Raw genomic sequence first — 19,674 nt, forward strand, 5'->3', positions numbered from 1 at the left:
CATGAGATGGTGGAGTTCAAGATGGAACTTGGTGGAAGAAGTAAGGCAAAATGTAGGATTGCTACCCTGGACTTTGGGAGAGACAACTTCGACCTCTTCTGGGACCTACTTCGGGGTATCTCATGGGCTAGAGTGCTAGAAGGCAAGGGTGCTTGTGAGAGCTGGGCAACGTTTAAACAGCACTTCTTCCAAGCTCAGGATCGGTGCATCCCTAAGAGTAGGAAATTGGGGAAGGGGGGCAGGAAACCTGCGTGGATGAGCAAGGAGCTCATCGACAAGATCAAAAGGAAGAGGAAGGTCTATGAAATGTGGGAAAAGGGCCTGTCCCCTTGGGAGGAGTGTAGGAGTGTTGTCAGGGCCTGCAGGGATGCGACGAGGAAGGCTAAAGCCCACCTAGAGATGAGGCTTGCAAAAGAGATAAAAGGTAATAAGAAGGTTTTTTTTTTTTAAGTATGTAAACAGTAAAAGGAAGACTAGAGATAATGTGGGTCCCCTGCTGGACGAGGGGAGTGTCCTGGTAACGGGGGACGCTGAGAAGGCGGAGATACTGAATGCCTTCTTTGCTTCGGTCTTTGCTTCAGACTCCCCCCTGGGACTCCTGGACCCTGGAGGGAGGAGAAAGGGGCTGGGAAATGGAGAACTCCCTCCTGGTTTACGAGGGGGTAGTTCGGGAGCATCTGAGTGGGATCAACGCACACAAATCCTGGAGTTCTGTGTCCAGTTCTGGATCCCCACTACAAAAAAGACAGGGATCTCCTGGAAGGAGTCCAGCAGAGGGCCACAAAGATGATACGGGGCCTGGAGCATCTTCCCTATGAGGAAAGGCTGAGAGACCTGGGTCTGTTCTTCCTTGAGAAAAGAAGACTGGGAGGGGATCTTATTAATATTTACAAATACCTTAAGTGTGGGAGACAGAGGGATTTGGCCAACCTCTTTTCAGTGGTTTGTGGGGACAGGACAAGGGGCAATGGCCAAAAAACGGATCACAGGAAGTTCCGCACCAACATGCGAAAGAACTTCTTCACGGTGAGGGTGACGGAGCACTGGAACAGGCTGCCCAGGGAGGTTGTGGAGTCTCCTTCTCTGGAGATATTCAAGGCCTGTCTGGACGCCTACCTGGGCAACCTGCTGTAGGGAACCTGCTTTGGCAGGGGGGTTGGACCTGATGATCTCTTGAGGTCCCTTCCAACCCCTACAATTCTGTGATTCTGTGAAAAAATCCCTATGACGCTTTATTGGTCTCAAGAGTTTGTCAGCATACCTGTTCAGAATTGTGACAGGCTTTGAAGCTAGGTCTGTGGGATTTGAAAGAAAAACATTAGTCTGATATTTTGACAAAGCCCTAGATCCTGATAATAAAAAGAAATTCTACTGTCTGTGGAATGAAGTGGACGAAGATGGATATTGATGCCTTGAAGGATATGAAGTTTATTTGAATGGGTATTTTTCAAGTTCTTAAGTTGGTCTGTTCTGAGATCCTGAGGGGTCCTTGAACTCATGCCTTAACAAGGTAGATTTATGCAAACTTGCATATATTTGATTGTAAAAGAGAAGACACGAAGACATCTGTTTGAAGAGGTTAATTATTCTCTCCTCATTACTCTATTAATTGTTCTCATATAGTTAGATTTGTCAAAGCCCTTGAAGCCCAATGGTGTATTTCATCTTTCATATTTCATTAGCTATCATGGCAACTTAAGAAGAGGCTTTGTGCTCATTCAATGGATTTTTTTTTTTCATTATACTCAATGAGGATAGTGATACTATGTATTCATCCTACATTTTATGCCCTATTTCAATCTGATATTTTCCTATACTCGGGCCAGCTTTTTTTATCCTAGATCCAGAAATCTCATAGGGGCAAAACAGTAATGATCAAGTCTAGTTCTGAGGATCGCCATCAAGATGAACTGGATATATGAAGAAATGAGTAATCTGTAACTCTGTCTGCAGTCACCTTGCTCTTTAGGAAAAGAAAACTTTGAAGGCATCCCTTTCTTCTCAGATAAGAACACGAATACAACAGGTTATAGTTATAACAACATACTAAAACATCAGTATTCAGTTGACAAGAGAAATGAAGAAGGTCCATCAAAAAAGCTCTATGTTTAGTAGGAATATGCCAAGTTGCAATGTGATCATCTGTTTATATGTTTTCAACTTACAAGTTGACATTTTGGATGATGAAGATGAACAGTGTTGTGAGCCTGGTCAGTTACAGAAGTTCAAGAGTGAAAATTGGTCCTACCTGAATTGTTTTGGTTGTTTAATCTTGGGTGCCCTCAGCATGAGGGCTCTGAAAGGTGACTTTTGGTTGATTCAGCTATAGCAGTTTAAGGCATCGCAGCTCCTGGCCATCGGCCTTGCCCTGATAGTAGGGGTAGCAGAAGGAAACATTTGCTTGGCTCTTAGCTGACTTGTTCAGCCCGGTAGGTTAATGCAAACTATTTTCACTAGTTCCTTAAGCTGATGCACTGGACAATGAAATGCACTTGGGGAAATGTGAATGCATGTTCCCTTCTGCTACAGGTGATAACCTCAGTTGAAGGAATTGGGCAGGTAACTGGTAACAGTAAAGTCTTAAAGGCTACTGGTAGATCTACCATCAGATCTATACGTGACTTTTTTGGTGTGGCTGATATTTCTGGGTTAAAATGAAAAAGTTTATTGACTTTTTCCTAAGAACACAAGTGTCTTAATTTGTGTTTCAAAATTTATGGAGTTTTTAATTGGGTAATAAGGTAGCAACGTGTGTATGCATGTGTATTTTATTTATTTTTTTAAAAAGGACATTCAAATTTGAAACCTATCAGTAGTCTGATCGGCTTCTACTTCCTGACCGTTCCTGAGAGCTGCCATGAAATTCAGTGAGGTCAAAGCCCTCAGTCACAGAATTTTTGTCACTGCACAAAGGTTTCAAAAAACAACAAAACAAACAAAAAGTGGTGTGTTTTTTTTTTTACAATTATTATTCAGTAATGCAGTAATGTAGGGAAATTAATCTATATAAGCTCTCATGAATTCAACAATTGTTGTTCTACGGAAAAAGTAAAAATCTCCATGCTAAAAAGCTGTACCTTCTGTGTGGCAAACTTATTTTGCTTCACATGTCTATCATAAAGTTGACGGTCTTTCCTATGGGTTTTTGTTGAATTATGAGAAATTCCTTATTTGCAATTGGCCATTTTGTGCATGGAGTCTATTATATCTGTCTTTACTGTCTTCTAGCCATTAAATGTATATAATTTTGGAGTTTTAGGAAGGTAAAGACATACAAATAGATATGAAAATTATGAGGGAAAAAAGCCTGTTCACATCACTGGAATTGACCATATTGCTACTTATTACTGTGTTCTAATGTTAATTTTGGAGATGATCCTCCAAAGTTTTCACTGTTCTGAAAAAGAATCTATCTACAAGCAGATGAAATTAGAAACCATATGTTATAATTCTGGTTTACAATTTGAGTTGTATTTTTTTTCCTCGGAGTTTATTTATCTTTTCCTTGATTGCATCCTCCTTATACTTCTGCTTCTAAAAAAGAGAGCTGGCTAATTGTTGTGGTTTAACCTGGCTGGCAGCTAAGCACCACACAGCTGTACGCTCACCCTCCCCCCTCCCTCTCTGGGATGGGGGAGAGAAACGGGAAAATGAAGCCTGTGGGTTGAGATAGAGACAGTTTATTAAGACAGGAAAAAAAAATGATAATAGTACTAACAATAATGTGTACAAAACAAGTGATGCACAATGCAATTGCTCACCACCCGCTGACCGATGCCCAGCCTATCCCCAAGCAGCCAGCCCACCCATCCTGGCTAGCCACCCCTATGTATATTGTGTAGCATGACGTCAGATGGTATGGAATACCCCTTTGGCCAGTTTGGGTCAGCTGTCCTGGGTCTGTCCCCTCCCAGCTCCTGCTGCACCCCTAGCCTGCTCGCTGGCAGGACAGAGCGAGAAGCTGAAAAGTCCTTGACTTGGTGTAAGCACTGCTCTGCAACAATTAAAACATCAGTGTGTTATCAACCTTCTCTTCTCAACCTAAATCCAAAACATAGCACCCTACCAGCTACTAGGAGGAAAATTAACTCTATCCTAGCTGAAACCAGGACACTAATCGCATCTGGTGATAAGGCACCACAAATCTAGACGCGAAATAAGTTATTTTTTTCGTATTCTATTTGTGGTCTAGACATTTTGACAATTGATCTCCAGAATTTCTAGCCTATGTTTAGTCATTCCTTAACTTAAAATCATATTCCCTGATTACAGAGAAAGTAATTATTTATTTGTTAAACAAATTACACAATGATAGTTGACAAATGAGAATATAAGCCTTAGTGCAAGTAGGACTTTATGTTTTAATGGCATTAATTAATTTTAGTTTAGAATACCATATTGGTAATATAAATAGCTTGTAGTTTAAATGGACAGAACATATTCTTTTTGATATTTCAATGTGCTTCTCATTTCTATGAATTCTACCAAATTACAAGGTGTGTGTAATTGGCTCACTTTTTATTTTTCTGTATTCTACTCTTGATTTTTTTTTAGTACAAACTGAAAGGGTTATTGCAGAGTCAAGATCTTGACACTACATAAAATTATCACTGAACTTTTTTTCATCCATGAAAAGTTTTATTGTTGCAAAGGGAAATTACTCAAGAGTTTAAGTGTATAGAGGCCCCCCACCTGATACGTATGTATTACGGTATAGACTCCAGCTCTTGGTATACTGTTCTGCTTTAAAGAGAAGCCTGGAGTGTTGGAGTTAGTTTAATCATTTTTGTACATTGTTCCTGTGTTCCCTGGCAATAATATGCATGACGTCCAACTGATGCACTGAACCATATAGGGAGAACCTCTTAATTGTTGCAGATAATTGCTTATGTTATATAATAAAGGAGGCTCAATCTGCAGAGGGGAATCTTTTTACAGTAGTATTAATCAAAAAACAGTTAAGAAGGTGCACCTTCAGTGTCTTTGCAGATTTTTGCTTCAGCCTTAAATTGTTTGTTTTCTCATTATATATTGCAGCTGCTTTATTAGATGGTTCTCTTAGGAATTTTACAGGGACTTTGATTTGATTTTGACCATTTGTTTTGAAGGCGTTTTTTTTTTTAAATGATTAATTGGCACCTGTGGTAGACTGACAATGAACAATAGTCTATGAATATATTAAAAAGTATTAGTTAGAGAAGTTCTATTCTTGCTTTTAAATTGAATGAGTTTTGCTGAGTGTGCGCATACATGCTGAGGGGGATTAATTTGTGGGGATGGAGGGGAACGGATATTTTTGATTGGACACTTAATCTCTTTCTATATATATCATTTATGATTTTTTTTTCCTATTTGCAGATAAGCCTCTGAAGAAGCGAAAAAAAGAAAACAAACCACAGGAGGCAGGGGGTACTACCGGAGGAAATAGACCAGCTTCTCAGGAGACAGGTTCTGCAGGAAATGGGGCAAGGCCAGCGTTGATGGTTAGTATTGATCTTCAGCAAGCAGGAAGAGTGGACTCTCAGGCAACAGTAACTCAGGATTTGGATGCCTTCAAAAAAAATGAAGAAATTAAGCAGTATAATGACGGGTTTGTGTGTGTTCCCCAAGAAGACACTGTTGGAGTTCTTAAACCTGAAAACCATCCTGAGATTTTTAGGAAAAAGGCAGACTTTGAGGGTCAAAAGACAGATATCCAGCAAAATGAAAACAGACAAATGGAATTTGAGCAAAATGAGAACAGAAGGTTGGAAAGTACACACAATGAAAACAAACAGGTAGAAACTAAATATGAAAGCAAACAAACAGAGCTGAAACAAAATGAGAACAGACAGACAGAGTCAAAACAAAATGAGAGCAGGCAAATGGAGATGAAACAAAATGAAGGAAAACAAAATAATGGCAAACAGGAAATAAGGCAGAGGCCTGAAACGCCAAAACAGAAGAGCGAAGGCAGGCCTGAAACACCAAAACATAGACATGATAATAGGAGAGACTCGAGTAAACCATTGTCAGATAAGAAAATTGAAATACCTAGGCAAAAACCAGATGTGAAATCTGATCCTTCAAGGATAAAATCTGAAAGTAGATCAGATCCAGCAAAACAAAGGCCTGATGGGCGTTCGGTTTCTGATACACTGAGACGTGACCATGATAGCTTTAAACAAAGATCTGAGGACAGGGAGGAGTCAGAGAGATACAGGGGGGATCCATCCAAGATTAGAAGGCCTGAGTATTTGAGATCCTCAAACAAAAATGAATATGATTCTAAGCATGGTATTAAACCTGATGGTTCAAAAACTGAGAAATTTGAAAGGAAACACAGACATGAGTCCGGTGAATCAAGGGAAAAGTTTTCTTCTGGGGATCAGAAATCAAGACCTGACAGCCCTCGTATTAAACAGGAAGGTAGAGGAGATTTTAGTAAATCAAGACCTGAAAAAACGGGTTTTAAATCACCCAACAGCAAGGATGAACGAAGGACAGATGGTAATAAGAGTAAACTTGATAGCAATAAAGCACATGCTGAGAATAAAGCAGAGTTTCCCAGTTACTTGTTGGGGGCAAGATCTGGTGCATTGAAACATTTTGTCATTCCAAAAATCAAGCGTGATAAAGATGGCAATGTCACTCAGGAGTCAAGGAAAACTGAATATGAAGGTGAACAGAAGGATAAAGTAGAGAAGATTGGGCTAGCTGAAGATCTAAATAAAGGAACTAAACCTGTAGTTGTCCTTCAGAAACTTTCTTTGGATGATGTGCAGAAATTTATTAAGGATAGAGAAGATAAATCAAGGGGCTCGTGTTTTAAACCTAACAAGAACAAGTCATCCAAATCTAATAAAGGTAAGACTGTTTTTGTTAATTGCATTATATATTGTACACTCCTGTTCTTTTAGTTTGCTGTTCCTGTGGTTAGAAATTAAACACAAATGTTTGATAGTTTATATGCTTGCTTATGTGGTGATTTCAGGGAATCAAAGTGAAACTCATCTCAGGGCTTGTTACTGGAAATCTTGAAGTGATTTATTTGTTTCGGTGCAAGTACCTAATGTGGGAATATGTAAATGGTTTTAAGCTGTACTTTCAGCTACATGAGTCTAATCTGGTAATTTATCTAGCTAAATATAATGGGTATATGTATGAATTAAACTGGTTTAAGTGTGCCTATATAAGGGACGGTTACTATTTTAACGAAATCAGTGTAACTGAAGAGGTGGAATATGCTACTTAGACAAGCCCTAAGTTTCTTTTATATTTTTAATTAGGACTGAAATGTGGTTTGCCAAGAGATGTTTTGACATCATAGAACAAGAACAGACTTCAAAAATACCATTTGCCTCTCTTACACTATAAATACATCACTTTTACAGAGTGTCTACACTTCAAGCTTGTTATGGTTTTAAACCAGCAGGCAGCTAAACACCACACTGCTATTCACTCACTCCCCCACCCTCCAGTGGGATGGGGGAGAAAAACTGAAAAGAGAAGTGCAAGAACTCATGGGTTGAGATAAAGACAGTTTAATAACAAAGGAAAAACAAGAAAGAAAAGAAGGAAAAAATAACAAACAAACAAAAAAAAACGAAGCAAGTGATGCACAATGAAGTTGCTCCCCACCAGCTGACCGATGCCCAGCCAGCCCCCAAGCAACGGTACCCCCCCCCCCTCCCGGGCCAACTCCCCCCTGTTTTATTGTTCAGCATGATGCCGTATGGTATGGAATATCCCTTTGGCTGGTTTGGGTCAGCTGTCCTGGCTGTGTCCTCTCCCAGCTTCCTGTGCACCCCCAGACTCCTTGCTGGCTGGGCAGTATGAGAAGCTAAAAAGTCCTTGACTTAGCGTAAGCACTGTTCTGCAGCAACTAAAACATCAATGTGTTATCAGCATTATTCTCATCCTAAATCCAAAATATGGCACCATACCAGCTACTTGGTAGAAAATTAACTCTATCCCAGCTGAAACCAGGACAATATCCACCCCTAATTCCATACCATCTATGTCATGCTCAGGTCTTACGCTTTCCAATACATTCTCATTAATTGCACCATCCTTTCCATGCATTGATACACAAACACATATCATCCCCTTAGTCTGTGGGCCAAACCTTTAAAATGTCCATTTAAATGTCCCTTTAAAATGTTCATCAAGTTCATTTTAGTCTATGATTTTGGTCATAATGGTCCTTCTGGACAGGAGAGATGGTGTGTGGTGTTGGAGTATCGCATGTTGAAGCCAGCTCTGGTCACATCACTGCTGCACTTGCCTGGTTCCATCAAGATTAATTCGTCATTAATCTGGGTGACTCTTACGGTAATACCGTTGATAAGGCATATAGCAACCATAGTTGTGATGATATATCGTGCCAATTGACATATAATGCTGTATAATTCAAATCATTGGCTATTCTCACCCAACGTTAAATCACCTTTAGGGTACACATCAAACTTTGCCATCTTTCTGCATTACTCACCAAGTGCACCCAGGTCCTTGAGAAAAAGCAATCCCATGGATGGGTTTACCTTTGCCTGAGGCAGGAATAACCCAGACTCTCTTCCCAAACATGTTTTTATGTGCACTACAGGGCCTTTATCCCCTTCTACAGTACATAACAGGTTTGAGTGGGCAGGGCCAGCTCAGTTGGCAGATCCCCTAGTATTGACTAACCAGGTGGCCTTTCCTAAATGTGTATCCCAGTGTTTGAATGTCCCAGCACCTGTTGGTTTCAGTGTAGTCTTTAACAATCCATTATATCGTTTGATTTTCCCAGAGGCTGGTGCATGATAAGGGATGTGATATACCCACTCAGTGCCATTCTCTGTCCCAGGTGTCTATAAGGTTGTTTTGCAAACGAGTCCCATTGTCTGACTCAATTCTTTTTGGGGTGCCATGTCGCCATAGGACTTGCTTTTCAAGGCCCAGGATAGTGTTCCAGGTGGTGGCATGGGGCACAGAATATGTTTCCAGCCATCCGGTGGTTGCTTCCACCATTGTAAGTACGTGGCGCTTGCCGTTGCGGGTTTGAGGGAGTGTGATGTAATCAATCTGCCAGGCCTCTCCATATTTATATTTCAGCCATCGCCCTCCATACCAAAGTAGAGTGGGACAATCACTTCCCTCCGCTGACTAGCAATGCCGTGCTTGATGCATCCCAGGATACGGTTGGCCCTCCTGGCTGCCAGGGCACACTGCTGGCTCATATTCAACTTGCTGTCAACCACAACCCCCAGATCCTTCTCTGTGGGGCTGCTCTCCAGCGTCTCGTCCCCCAGTCTGTACGTATAGCCAGGGTTGCCCCGTCCCAGGCGCAGGACCTGGCACTTGCTCTTGTTAAACTTCATGTGGTTGGTGATCGCCCAGCTCTCCAATCTGTCCAGATCTCTCTGCAAGGCCTTTCCACCCCCAGCCGAGTCCACAACTCCTCCAAGTTTGGTGTCGTCGGAAAATTTGCTCAAAACACCTTCAAGTCCTACGTCCAAATTGTTTATAAAAACATTGAAGAGGACTGGCCCTAAAATGGCGCCTTGGGAGACCCCACTAATGACCATCCGCCAGCCAGATGTGGCCCCATTTACCACAACCCTTTGAGCCCTGCCCGTCAGCCAATTGCTCACCCATCGTATGCGTTGTGGTTTAACCCGGCTGGCAGCTAAACACCACACAGCCATTCGCTCACCCTCCCCCCTCCCTCTCTGGGATGGGGGAGAGAAACGGGAAAGTGAAGCCTGTGAGTTGAGATAAAGACAGTTTATTAAGACAGAAAAATAATAATAACAATAATAATAATAGTGATAATGGTAATAGTATTAATAATAATAATGTGTACGAAACAAGTGATGCACAATGCAATTGCTCACCACCTGCTGACCGATGCCCAGCCTATCCCCGAGCAGCCGGCCCCCCACCCCGGCCAGCCACCCCTATATATTGTTTAGCATGACGTCAGATGGTATGGAATACCCCTTTGGCCAGTTTGGGTCAGCTGTCCTGGGTCTGTCCCCTCCCAGCTCCTGCTGCACCCCTAGCCTGCCCGCTGGCAGGACAGAGCGAGAAGCTGAAAAGTCCTTGGCCTGGTGTAAGTACTGCTCTGCAACAATTAAAACATCAGCATGTTATCAGCGCTCTTCTCATCCTAATCCAAAACATAGCACCCTACCAGCTACTATGAGGGAAAATTAACTCTGTCCTAACTGGAACCAGGACAGATATCCACCCCTTATTCCATACCATTTATGTCATGCTCAGGTTACACTCTGTCCAATACATTCTAATTAATCACCATTTTCATCTATGATATATAGCAATCATGGTAGTGATGACATACAGTATTATATAATAATTAACATACTACAATTCAACTCATGGGCTATTCTCACCCAGTATTAAATCCCCTTGAGGTACACACCGGACCTCCCCATTCTTTTGCATTACCCACCAAGTGCATCCAGGTCCCTGAGCAAAAGCAATTCCACGAATGGGTTTGCCTTTTCCTGAGGCAGGAGTAGCCCAGACTGTCTTCCCCAGCATGTTTCTTACGTGCACTACAGGAACTTTATCCCCTTCTACAGTGCGTAACAGGTTTGATTGGGCAGGTCCAGCTCGGTTGGCAGATCCCCTGGTATTGACTAACCAGGTGGCCTTTGCCAAATGCGTATCCCAATTTTTGAATGTCCCAGCACCCATTGCTTTCAGTGTAGTCTTTAACAGTCCATTGTATCGTTCAACTTTTCCAGAGGCTGGTGCATGATAGGGGATGTGATACACCCACTCAATACCATGTTCTTTGGCCCAAGTGTCTATAAGGTTGTTTCGGAAATGAGTCCCGTTGTCTGACTCAATTCTCTCTGGGGTGCCATGTCGCCATAGGACTTGCTTTTCAAGGCCCAGGATAGTGTTCCGGGCGGTGGCATGGGGCACAGGATATGTTTCCAGCCATCCGGTGGTTGCTTCCACCATTGTAAGTACGTGGCGCTTGCCGTTGCGGGTTTGAGGGAGTGTGATGTAATCAATCTGCCAGGCCTCTCCATATTTATATTTCAGCCATCGTCCTCCATACCAAAGAGGCTTTGACCGTTTGTCTTGCTTGATTGCAGCACATGTTTCACAGTCATGAATAACCTGTGCTATAGTGTCCATGGTCAGGTCCACCCCTCGATCACGAGCCCATCTGTATGTTGCATCTCTACCTTGATGGCCTGAGGTGTTATGGGCCCATCGGGCTATAAATAATTCACCTTTATGTTGCCAGTCCAGGTCCACCTGAGCCACTTCAGTCTTAGCAGCCTGATCCACCTGCTGGTTGTTTTGATGTTCTTCAGTGGCCTGACTCTTGGGTACGTGAGCATCTACATGGTGTACCTTTACTACCAGATTCTCTGCCTGGGCAGCAATATCTTGCCACAATGCAGCAGCCCAGATGGGCTTGCCCCTGCGCTGCCAGTTGTTCTGCTTCCACTGCTGTAACCACCCCCACGGGGCATTTGCTACCATCCATGAATCAGTATAGAGATAGAGAACTGGCCACTTTTCTTGTTCAGCAATATCTAAAGCCATCTGGATGGCCTTCACTTCTGCAAATTGGCTTGATTCACTTTCTCCTTCAGCAGTTTCGGCAACCTGTTGTGTAGGACTCCATACAGCAGCCTTCCACCTCCGATGCTTTCCCACGATACGACAGGACCCTTCAGTGGACAGGGCATGTTGTGTCTCATTTTCTGGTAGCTTGTTGTATAGTGGGGCCTCTGCAGAACGTGTCACCTCCTTCTCTGGTAATATTCTGAAATCTTTGCTTTCTGGCCAGTCCATAATAACTTCCAAGATTCCTGGGGAACTGGGGTTTCCTATTCAAGCCTGCTGTGTGATCAATCCAACCCACTTGCTCCATGTAGCATCAGTTGCATGATGTGTAGAGGGGAGCCTCCCTTTGAATATCCAGCCCAGTACCAGCAGTCGGGGTGCCAAGAGGAGCTGTGCTTCAGTACCAACCACTTCTGAAGCAGCTTGAACCCTTCATACGCGGCCAATACCTCGGATCCTCTGTATCCCTGACTCCAAAACCCTAGGGGTTGACCATGAGTCTGCTCTGGTTCTTTCTTCCAGAGGCTCCAGGCGAGGCCATTTTCCCAAGCTGCGATGTAGAGCACATTTTTTACATCTTGTCCTGCTCAAACGGACCCAAGGGCTACTGCATGAAATATCCCCCATTTAATTTGTTCAAAGGCTTGTCCTTGCTCGGGGCCCGATTTGAAATTGTTTTTCTTCCAGGTCACTTGATAGAGCGGGCTTACAATCAGACTGTAATTTGGAATGTGCATTCTCCAAAACCCCACAACACCTGAGAAAGCTTGTGGGTTTTTTTTTGCTAGTTGGTGGAGACATAGCTGTTATTTTGTTGATCACATCCATTGGGATTTGATGATGTCCATCTTGCCATTTTATTCCTAAAAACTGGATCTCTCCTGCAGGTCCTTTAACTTTATTTTGTTTTATGGCAAAACCAGCCTTCAGAAGGATTTGGACTGTTTTCTTCCCTTTCTCAAATACTTCTTCCATTGTATTGCCTTGCATTGGGCGCTAGAAGGACCACTGTGGTTTAACCCGTTAGGCAGCTAAGCACCACACAGATGGTTGCTCACTCACCCAGTCCCAGGGGGATGGGGGAGAAAATTGAAAAGGTAAGTGCCAAGAACTCATGGGTTGAGATAAGGACAGTTTAATAAGAAAGGGGGGGGGGGAAGAAAGAAGGAGGAAAGGAAAAAAAAAAAGAAAAAAGGTAACAAAGAATAATAAGATCAAAAAAGAATAAACAAAACAAGTGATGCACAATGCAATTGCTCACCATCCGCCTACTGATGCTCAGACAGACCCCGAGCAGAGGCAACCCTCCTGTTCAACTCCCCCAGTTTTATTTTTCAGCATGACATCACATGCCATGGAATATGCCTTTGACCAGTTTGGGTCAGCTGTCCTGGTTCTGTCCCCTCCCAGCTCCTTGTGCACCCCCACCCTCCTCACTGGCAGGGTGGTATGAGAAACTGAAAAGTCCTTGGCTCTGTGTGAGCACTGCTCTGCAACAATTAAAACATCTGTGTGTTATCAGCATTATTCTTGTCCTAAATTCAAAACAAGGCAACATACCAGCCCCTATAAAGAAAATTAGCTCTATCCCAGCTGAATCCAGGGACAAGGCTGTGTGATAATAAAAAAGGTTCTGTCTTTAGGAGACATTCAGACATTGCTGTCTTTAGGGTCCAGTGTATGTGGAAAGAGGAAAGGAACTGCTAAACAATTGGCTGACTTATTTAAATTAGTAATGTTGAGAGGATAATATGAGATATAGCTTCTTGTTAGGTTTAATATTTGATTGTTTTTCTCTTTTGCTGAGTTAATGCTTTTTTATATGATTGCTTTTCTTCAATAATTTTTTTGATTATAATTTTGGCTTTGTTTTCAAACTGAAGTAGATCATCTCACATTGTGAAATAAGTGTTACTCAGTGGTCAGTGTTCCTTTTATAAATTTTGTCATTTAAAGCATTTAAATTTCTTACATAGTTCTTACACAGTGTTTACAGAGCTGTCATGTCTGAAAATAGACAAAACAATTGGTAGGGGAGAGGATTTGAGCTGTATACAGGATTATTTATGAATGCAATTACAGGTATCTCATTACTTATGAATGTGAGATTGAAATGTTTTATTTCAAAGGTGATTTGATGAGAAATGATATAGAAATCCTGTTCTGCATATATAATGGTTTATGTGTATGTGTACAGAGTGATATTGGTATAGTGAATTTATTGGTCGAAATCTATTCTCTACTAACCTGACTGTTGAGTCTTAAAGACTGAATAATTCAAGATGAGTATTACTTTTTTTTTTTTTTTTGGTAAAATGTGAGCCTCCTTGTTAGATATTTACTTTTTATCCTGAAAATATGAGTATTTCCCTACATTTCTCTTACAAATCAAGTTTTGAATGTTCAGCCGGGCAGATTTTGGAGAAGGTGTCTTTTGAACTTCATATTTTTCATGTGTATTTTTAGTTTTATGTGCTTTGTCCAAGTTCCTGATAACTTATGATATATTATGCTAAATAATTAGGCGAACTCCAGTGTCTGAAAAGGTTCATAATTCATCAAGCGATATTTTTATAAGCCAGAGTCTACTTGTCAACAACTGACTGATACAGAAAATATTCATGTGATTTCCAGTGTCCTCACTCCAATTAAAAGAAATACTATTCACTGTTTTACTCTGTGCTATTTTTAGTTATAAACATTTTAATGGACTAGGAAATGTAATTTTCATAAGAATTCTTTATTTAGTTCATCTTATATTTCTTAATAGAGTATAACATCTTTTCTAGTGTTGCCTTTAGCATTACTATTACATTTCTTCTCCCATCTCTCATATTTCATGTAGCTTAGTACATTTTGATTTTTCTTTCCTTCTCTTATCTGCTTGTATTTCTTGCCCTTTGATTTTCCTGTCATCCATCCATCTTTCAATAAAACGTCTTCTTCTGGCCTTATCACATTCAACATCATTGCTGTGATTTAGCTTAAATCCAGTTTAAAATAGGGTTAGTTCAAAACACAATTCCTGCTTCTAGGAATATTTTGTGCTATTATAAAATCATTTTTGATTCTGTGCTGCTTAGCTGTGGGCAGTTATGACCTCTGCTACATCATGGGATTTATTCAGTTGCTGTGTCCAGATTCTTCTCTGACCAACCAACCTGGCTGGGTCTCATTTCTCAAAGCCAGAGCTGAGGACTGGAATATAAACAAGGAGGCTGAACCTCTCCTTTTATTAGCCAGAGTCAGGGAATCTTCCCTTTGTGCCAGTACTGGGGTAGATGAGGAAAAATGATTTTGAAAGATGTGTTCAAGCAGGTTCTAAGGAATGATACAGGATATGCTTCCTCTTCCTCCCGCCAAATCCATTGCCACAGAGACTCCTGTGGGCACAGTCCCTTGGGCAGTGGTGCTGAGGGGTCTGAGTCTCCATCCTCTTGAGGGGGTACACGCGCAGCTGCGCCCATGCATCTTGATCCTCAAGAGTTATCCCTTCATGAATGTACTCAAAATGTGAGGTTAAGGGGCTTGATAGAGGGTTTATATGTATTATAGCTGTATACCCTTCCACAAACTTTGAGGTAGAGTGGGAGAGGAACAATGAAAGCCACAGAAGTAAACAGACTACTGCGTGGATTATTTTTGGTCAGTATTCATCTTGGCTGTGTGTTTTTCAGCTAACGATATGGTATTGAGATAAAAGTCGAACTTCTTTCTTATGAGTCTTATGTGTCTTCGCCATGCCTTAAATTCCTCTTTGAGAAAAGGACTGCCATTGCCTTGTGATTCCCCTTCCATTCTTGAAACTTGTCCAGGGCACAGAATTACTTGGAGGAGTATGAAGCCAGTGGACAAGGGACTTGCATCACCAAGGACTCAGTGCACAATATAAACAACATACAGGAGCATTTTAAGGGAAAGTGCAGTGGAAAGGGTATTGTTAAATTCGCACACTGAGGGATATTTCAAATTTGGAGTTTGTTTTTTTTTTTTTTTTAATGTTTTCGAATCTTGATGGCTGGTTAGTTCACAGGAAATCACACCAAAATGTAAACTGTACATCTGTTTTCTCTAGTTTGGAAAGTAAAAATAAATCATTACTGACAAGGTAACAGTTTATTAGTGTTGGTTTTGATTTAATGGCGTGAACAGCCTTTCTGATTCTGAAAAGCTGACCTATGCTAGTTTGAAGTTTTTGTATGGGTGGCACTGATTGTTGTGTCAAAATATAGTTGCTGTCCATATTGAATGGATCCAATAAAAGTCCATAATGTTATTACTTTTTTTTTCCCCTCCTTCCTCTTCAACCTCTCTTGAAGGCATTCTGGTAATGGATGTATCTATCTGAATCAGGGAGATCTACTTGACTTGCAAATTCAAGGCAAAGTGAGCTTGGATACTTCTAAAGATTAGATTTTAGAAAACATTAGCTAAAGTTAAAGGCTGTTCTACAAACTTGAAACCACACATCAAGTTATGAACAAAAAGCAATGCTTTACTTTTGAATCATATCCATGCCTTTCCATTTTTTAAGCCATATGTAAAGAAGGGAAAAATTATGTTCACTAAGTATTTGTAGAACTCTTTCTACTGTATGTGGAAAACATACGGGGGTGGGCGTGGGGGGGTGGAGAGGGAGGGAGTTATTCCTTTGACCACGACAGTTTTTCAGAAAGCCTAGTTTCTGGGGGCATTCTTATTACATTCTTATTAACTTGTAGACTAACTTTTTAGTAAAGTTACTTTCTCCTTTGCTATTTAAAAAGCCATGGAAACTAGAGGCAAATGCAGCTGATTAAAGTGGAAGCAGGAAAGGGAGGTACCAAGTTTTAGAAAATGTATCAAACAAATTGAAAAATTGTAGGTGATCATACATGTTTTTGTAGATGCTTTCATGGGGTTTTATGTTATATATTCTTTTAATAATTTTTGAAAAGGATCTTGTAAACTGAAAAGGCATGGTTTTTACAGCCTAATGTTTGTTGCTGTGTGACACGATTCTTGCAATAAACTGGATTCTCATAAGTATTTCTTTACTACTATGAACAAATAAGTACATTTATAATAAAATATGGAGCTGTAAAAGAATGAATTTAGTAAGATGTTTCTAGTGAAGATTGGATGGCCCTTATTCAACATAACATAAATAGTAAAGTAAAATAAATATAAACTCTTGACTCTCCTGCAGTATATAATATCCTTGAATTCAAAAAAGGATGTGCAGTCCTTTTCCATGTATATCAGAATTATTGATACACACATAGTCATGCATAACTGCATGAGTAAAACTCTTTAGATTTGGTTATTTATAATCTTCAGCACCTAAGGAAACATGTAGCAGTCTTGCTCCAGGGAACATTGTGAAAGATACAAAATCTTTAAAGATGGCTTATAGAGAACTTTACAGTAATTCCATTTTTTCTCTTTTCTACTATTCCCTTCTGGAATAAAGAATTCCTTACGTATTTTCTAATAAGTAGAATAAAGGGGAAGCTTATACCATCACCTGAAATATTTGTAACTGGAGAGAGTGCAGTTCAAGCAATTAGTTGAATTTGGCATTGGAGAACGTAAAAAAAAAACAACACAAACACAAACAAACAAACTTGGGACTTCTGAGAAAGAAATGGTTATTTTTCCAAATATTTAAAGTACTTGCATTTTTATTTTTTCATTGATGTCTAATTAAGCTGGTAGCAATTGACTTATTTTTAAAAATTGAGTATTGTTCTACCCTAGGAACAAAATCAATAAGGAAAGCAAGAACAGATATTCCTAGGAGATAGGAGAGTAGTAGCCTGTGGTTTCTGTTTATTGTTTAGGGTTTTTTGTTTTTTTGTTTGTTTTTAATGGTTTTCTTACTTAAAATAAATCACTGTTCATCTTGCATAGACATTCTTTGTGCACAGTGTAAGCAAAATAAAGAATAAATTGTTCTAGCAGTTCCTCAAAGCAATGATCACAACCTTATTCATGAAACATCATGAAACATTCAGACATAGTTTTGAAATTGAGTAGGTGTCTTCAGTCATGGAACTCTTGCCAAGCTGGATATACAATCCATTACTGATTTGTTTCCTTTTCTCATTTCCTCTCCAAGTGATCTAACTAATTATTCTGTTTTTAAATATACTTTTCATAATAGATTTGGAAAGGCTTAAATATATATTTGTAGAAAATACTCTTGTTGGTGTATGTGCATATGGCTTTTAAACATCTATATGAATCTTAATGCAGCTTTTGTTTCTTTACTTATAGCTGGTTTTTGCAGTGTCTTTGGCCAGATTTCCTGTAGGTTTTATGCTCTGTGAGTAGTCGTGCTGACTTCAATGAATTTACCCATAGTGCTTAAAATTGAGCATTTGTGTTAGGAGAACCAGGTTCTGAGGCCCTTTGGTGAATGGTCTGTGCCTGTGGAAATTGTCTTAAAATACATATATACAAATTTCCCTCTTGTCTGGGGCTGGATGTAAGCTAACTCTCCTCAGATGCTGCATATGCATACAAAGGGACATGGACAGTTAGCGTGGGGATGCCACTGCTCAAACACATTTGTGCAACCTCCAGATTAGACCTGGCTGACATCCAGTCAGCTGGTAGTACACACAGACAAACTATTCGGTCTGTGCTGGCATACTTCTTCCTATCTTCAGTCAAGTGCCTAGAACGCAAGGAATAACCACACTGTGAAATGTTTTGTAGCATTTTTGAAAACAATATTGAGAATTTAGGTACCTTTGACAGGTGTTGAATATCTAAGGATTGCAACTTAAAGCAAATGACCGTGGTGTGGGGGAAGCAGGGACAACTTTTGTTGTCTATTTTATAGATATTTCCCTACCTCGTTTCAAAAATGTTCAAAGTAATCAATATTTTAAATTCAAACTTCTTTTTTTTTTTTTAAATGCACTTAAGTGAGATGACTTCCTTGAACATACTTGAGAATTATAGAAAAATAATATTGATTGCTAGTTTCATTGTTCATAGGCAACTTTTTTGGATGTAGAGAGATGTTAAACCAGAAATATATGAAACCTGTTTTTTGTTTTTTTTTTAATGTATTGCTGGAAACTATTTTCTAATATTAAGATTATTCTAATTCCAGCTAAATGTGTTTAAAAATATGGGGGAAGACTAAGACTGGATTAGGAGATGGGATGTTACTGTAATAATTGAAATAAATTTTAGAAAGTTAAGTTACTGATGTAGTGAATGCAATTAAAAAGTAAATCTAGAAATATATATACATATCAATATACATATTTCATTGATATAGCACAATTGTCAGGTGATTTCTTTTGTATCTAAATAATAGAGTATACCTTGGGGAAGGAGAGAGAAACGCTTGTGACAGAGGCATTTATTTTGTTGGAAAAAGGTTAACAATTCAGTCCAATAGTCTTCAGATTTGTGCAGTAAGGCTCTTTGATAAATAATAAGACATCAAATAACAATAAAAAATTCACTGTAAATCTCCTTTGTGCTGACTGCGTACGTGTTTAATATCAGTTTCAAAATGTGATGAGAATGGTGCAATGTTGTCTGTTTACTTCAGTGGAAAAGAAACCTGTTGTGGTCCAGCTTGCTGTTTTTCTATATTAAACAAAAATCTTTCTTTCAACTTTGCTTTGTAGCAAAATCAAGCAAAAATGTGGGTTGCATTAAAAAAAAAGCTATTAGTAGGAGGTAAGAAATCACCTGAGGCAGAGTTTGGGATGTCAATGATTTGGCTTATATTTAGGGATAAGAACCTGGAGATTCTGCCACAGATTGTCCCTACATATTGGAAAAGAGAAGATTACTGTTTTATTTACACTAAATAATATGATTGAGAATGAATTGAGCTATAATGAGGCACGCTGAATCATTAATTTACCTATACTTTCAGGAAAACCTGTTAAGTTCAGAGGATGAACAAAAATAAGACTAAATTTTGTGGAAGTAGAGCAGGGATGTTGTTTTACAAATGTAATTCACCAATTTGAATTTGTTTTATTTATATGCCTGACAAAATATTTTGTTGAAGGAGATGTTTATGCAATTTATTATGTTAATTTCCAGTTGCAGTGTGAACAATATATACAGCTTTAGAAAGTC

The 19,674-nt window shown here is 39.9% G+C and overlaps 1 protein-coding gene across 5 annotated transcripts in view; it reads left to right on the forward strand.

Moving 5' to 3' along the window:
• LOC310888705 (nipped-B-like protein) overlaps positions 1-19,674 on the forward strand; it is a 196,953-nt gene that overhangs the window by 122,792 nt on the left and 54,487 nt on the right. For 4 of the 5 annotated variants that reach the window (XM_083815646.1, XM_083815648.1, XM_083815647.1 and 1 more), the window contains one exon: positions 5,359-6,846. The exons of the other annotated variant lie outside the window; for it this stretch is intronic. In XM_083815646.1, the coding sequence (XP_083671772.1) occupies positions 5,359-6,846 (1,488 nt within the window). The remainder of the gene's footprint in view (positions 1-5,358; positions 6,847-19,674) is intronic. 5 annotated transcript variants of the gene reach the window in all.

This window comes from Anser anser (genome assembly GCF_964211835.1).
Source record: "Anser anser genome assembly, chromosome: W".
Taxonomy (NCBI): domain Eukaryota; kingdom Metazoa; phylum Chordata; class Aves; order Anseriformes; family Anatidae; genus Anser; species Anser anser.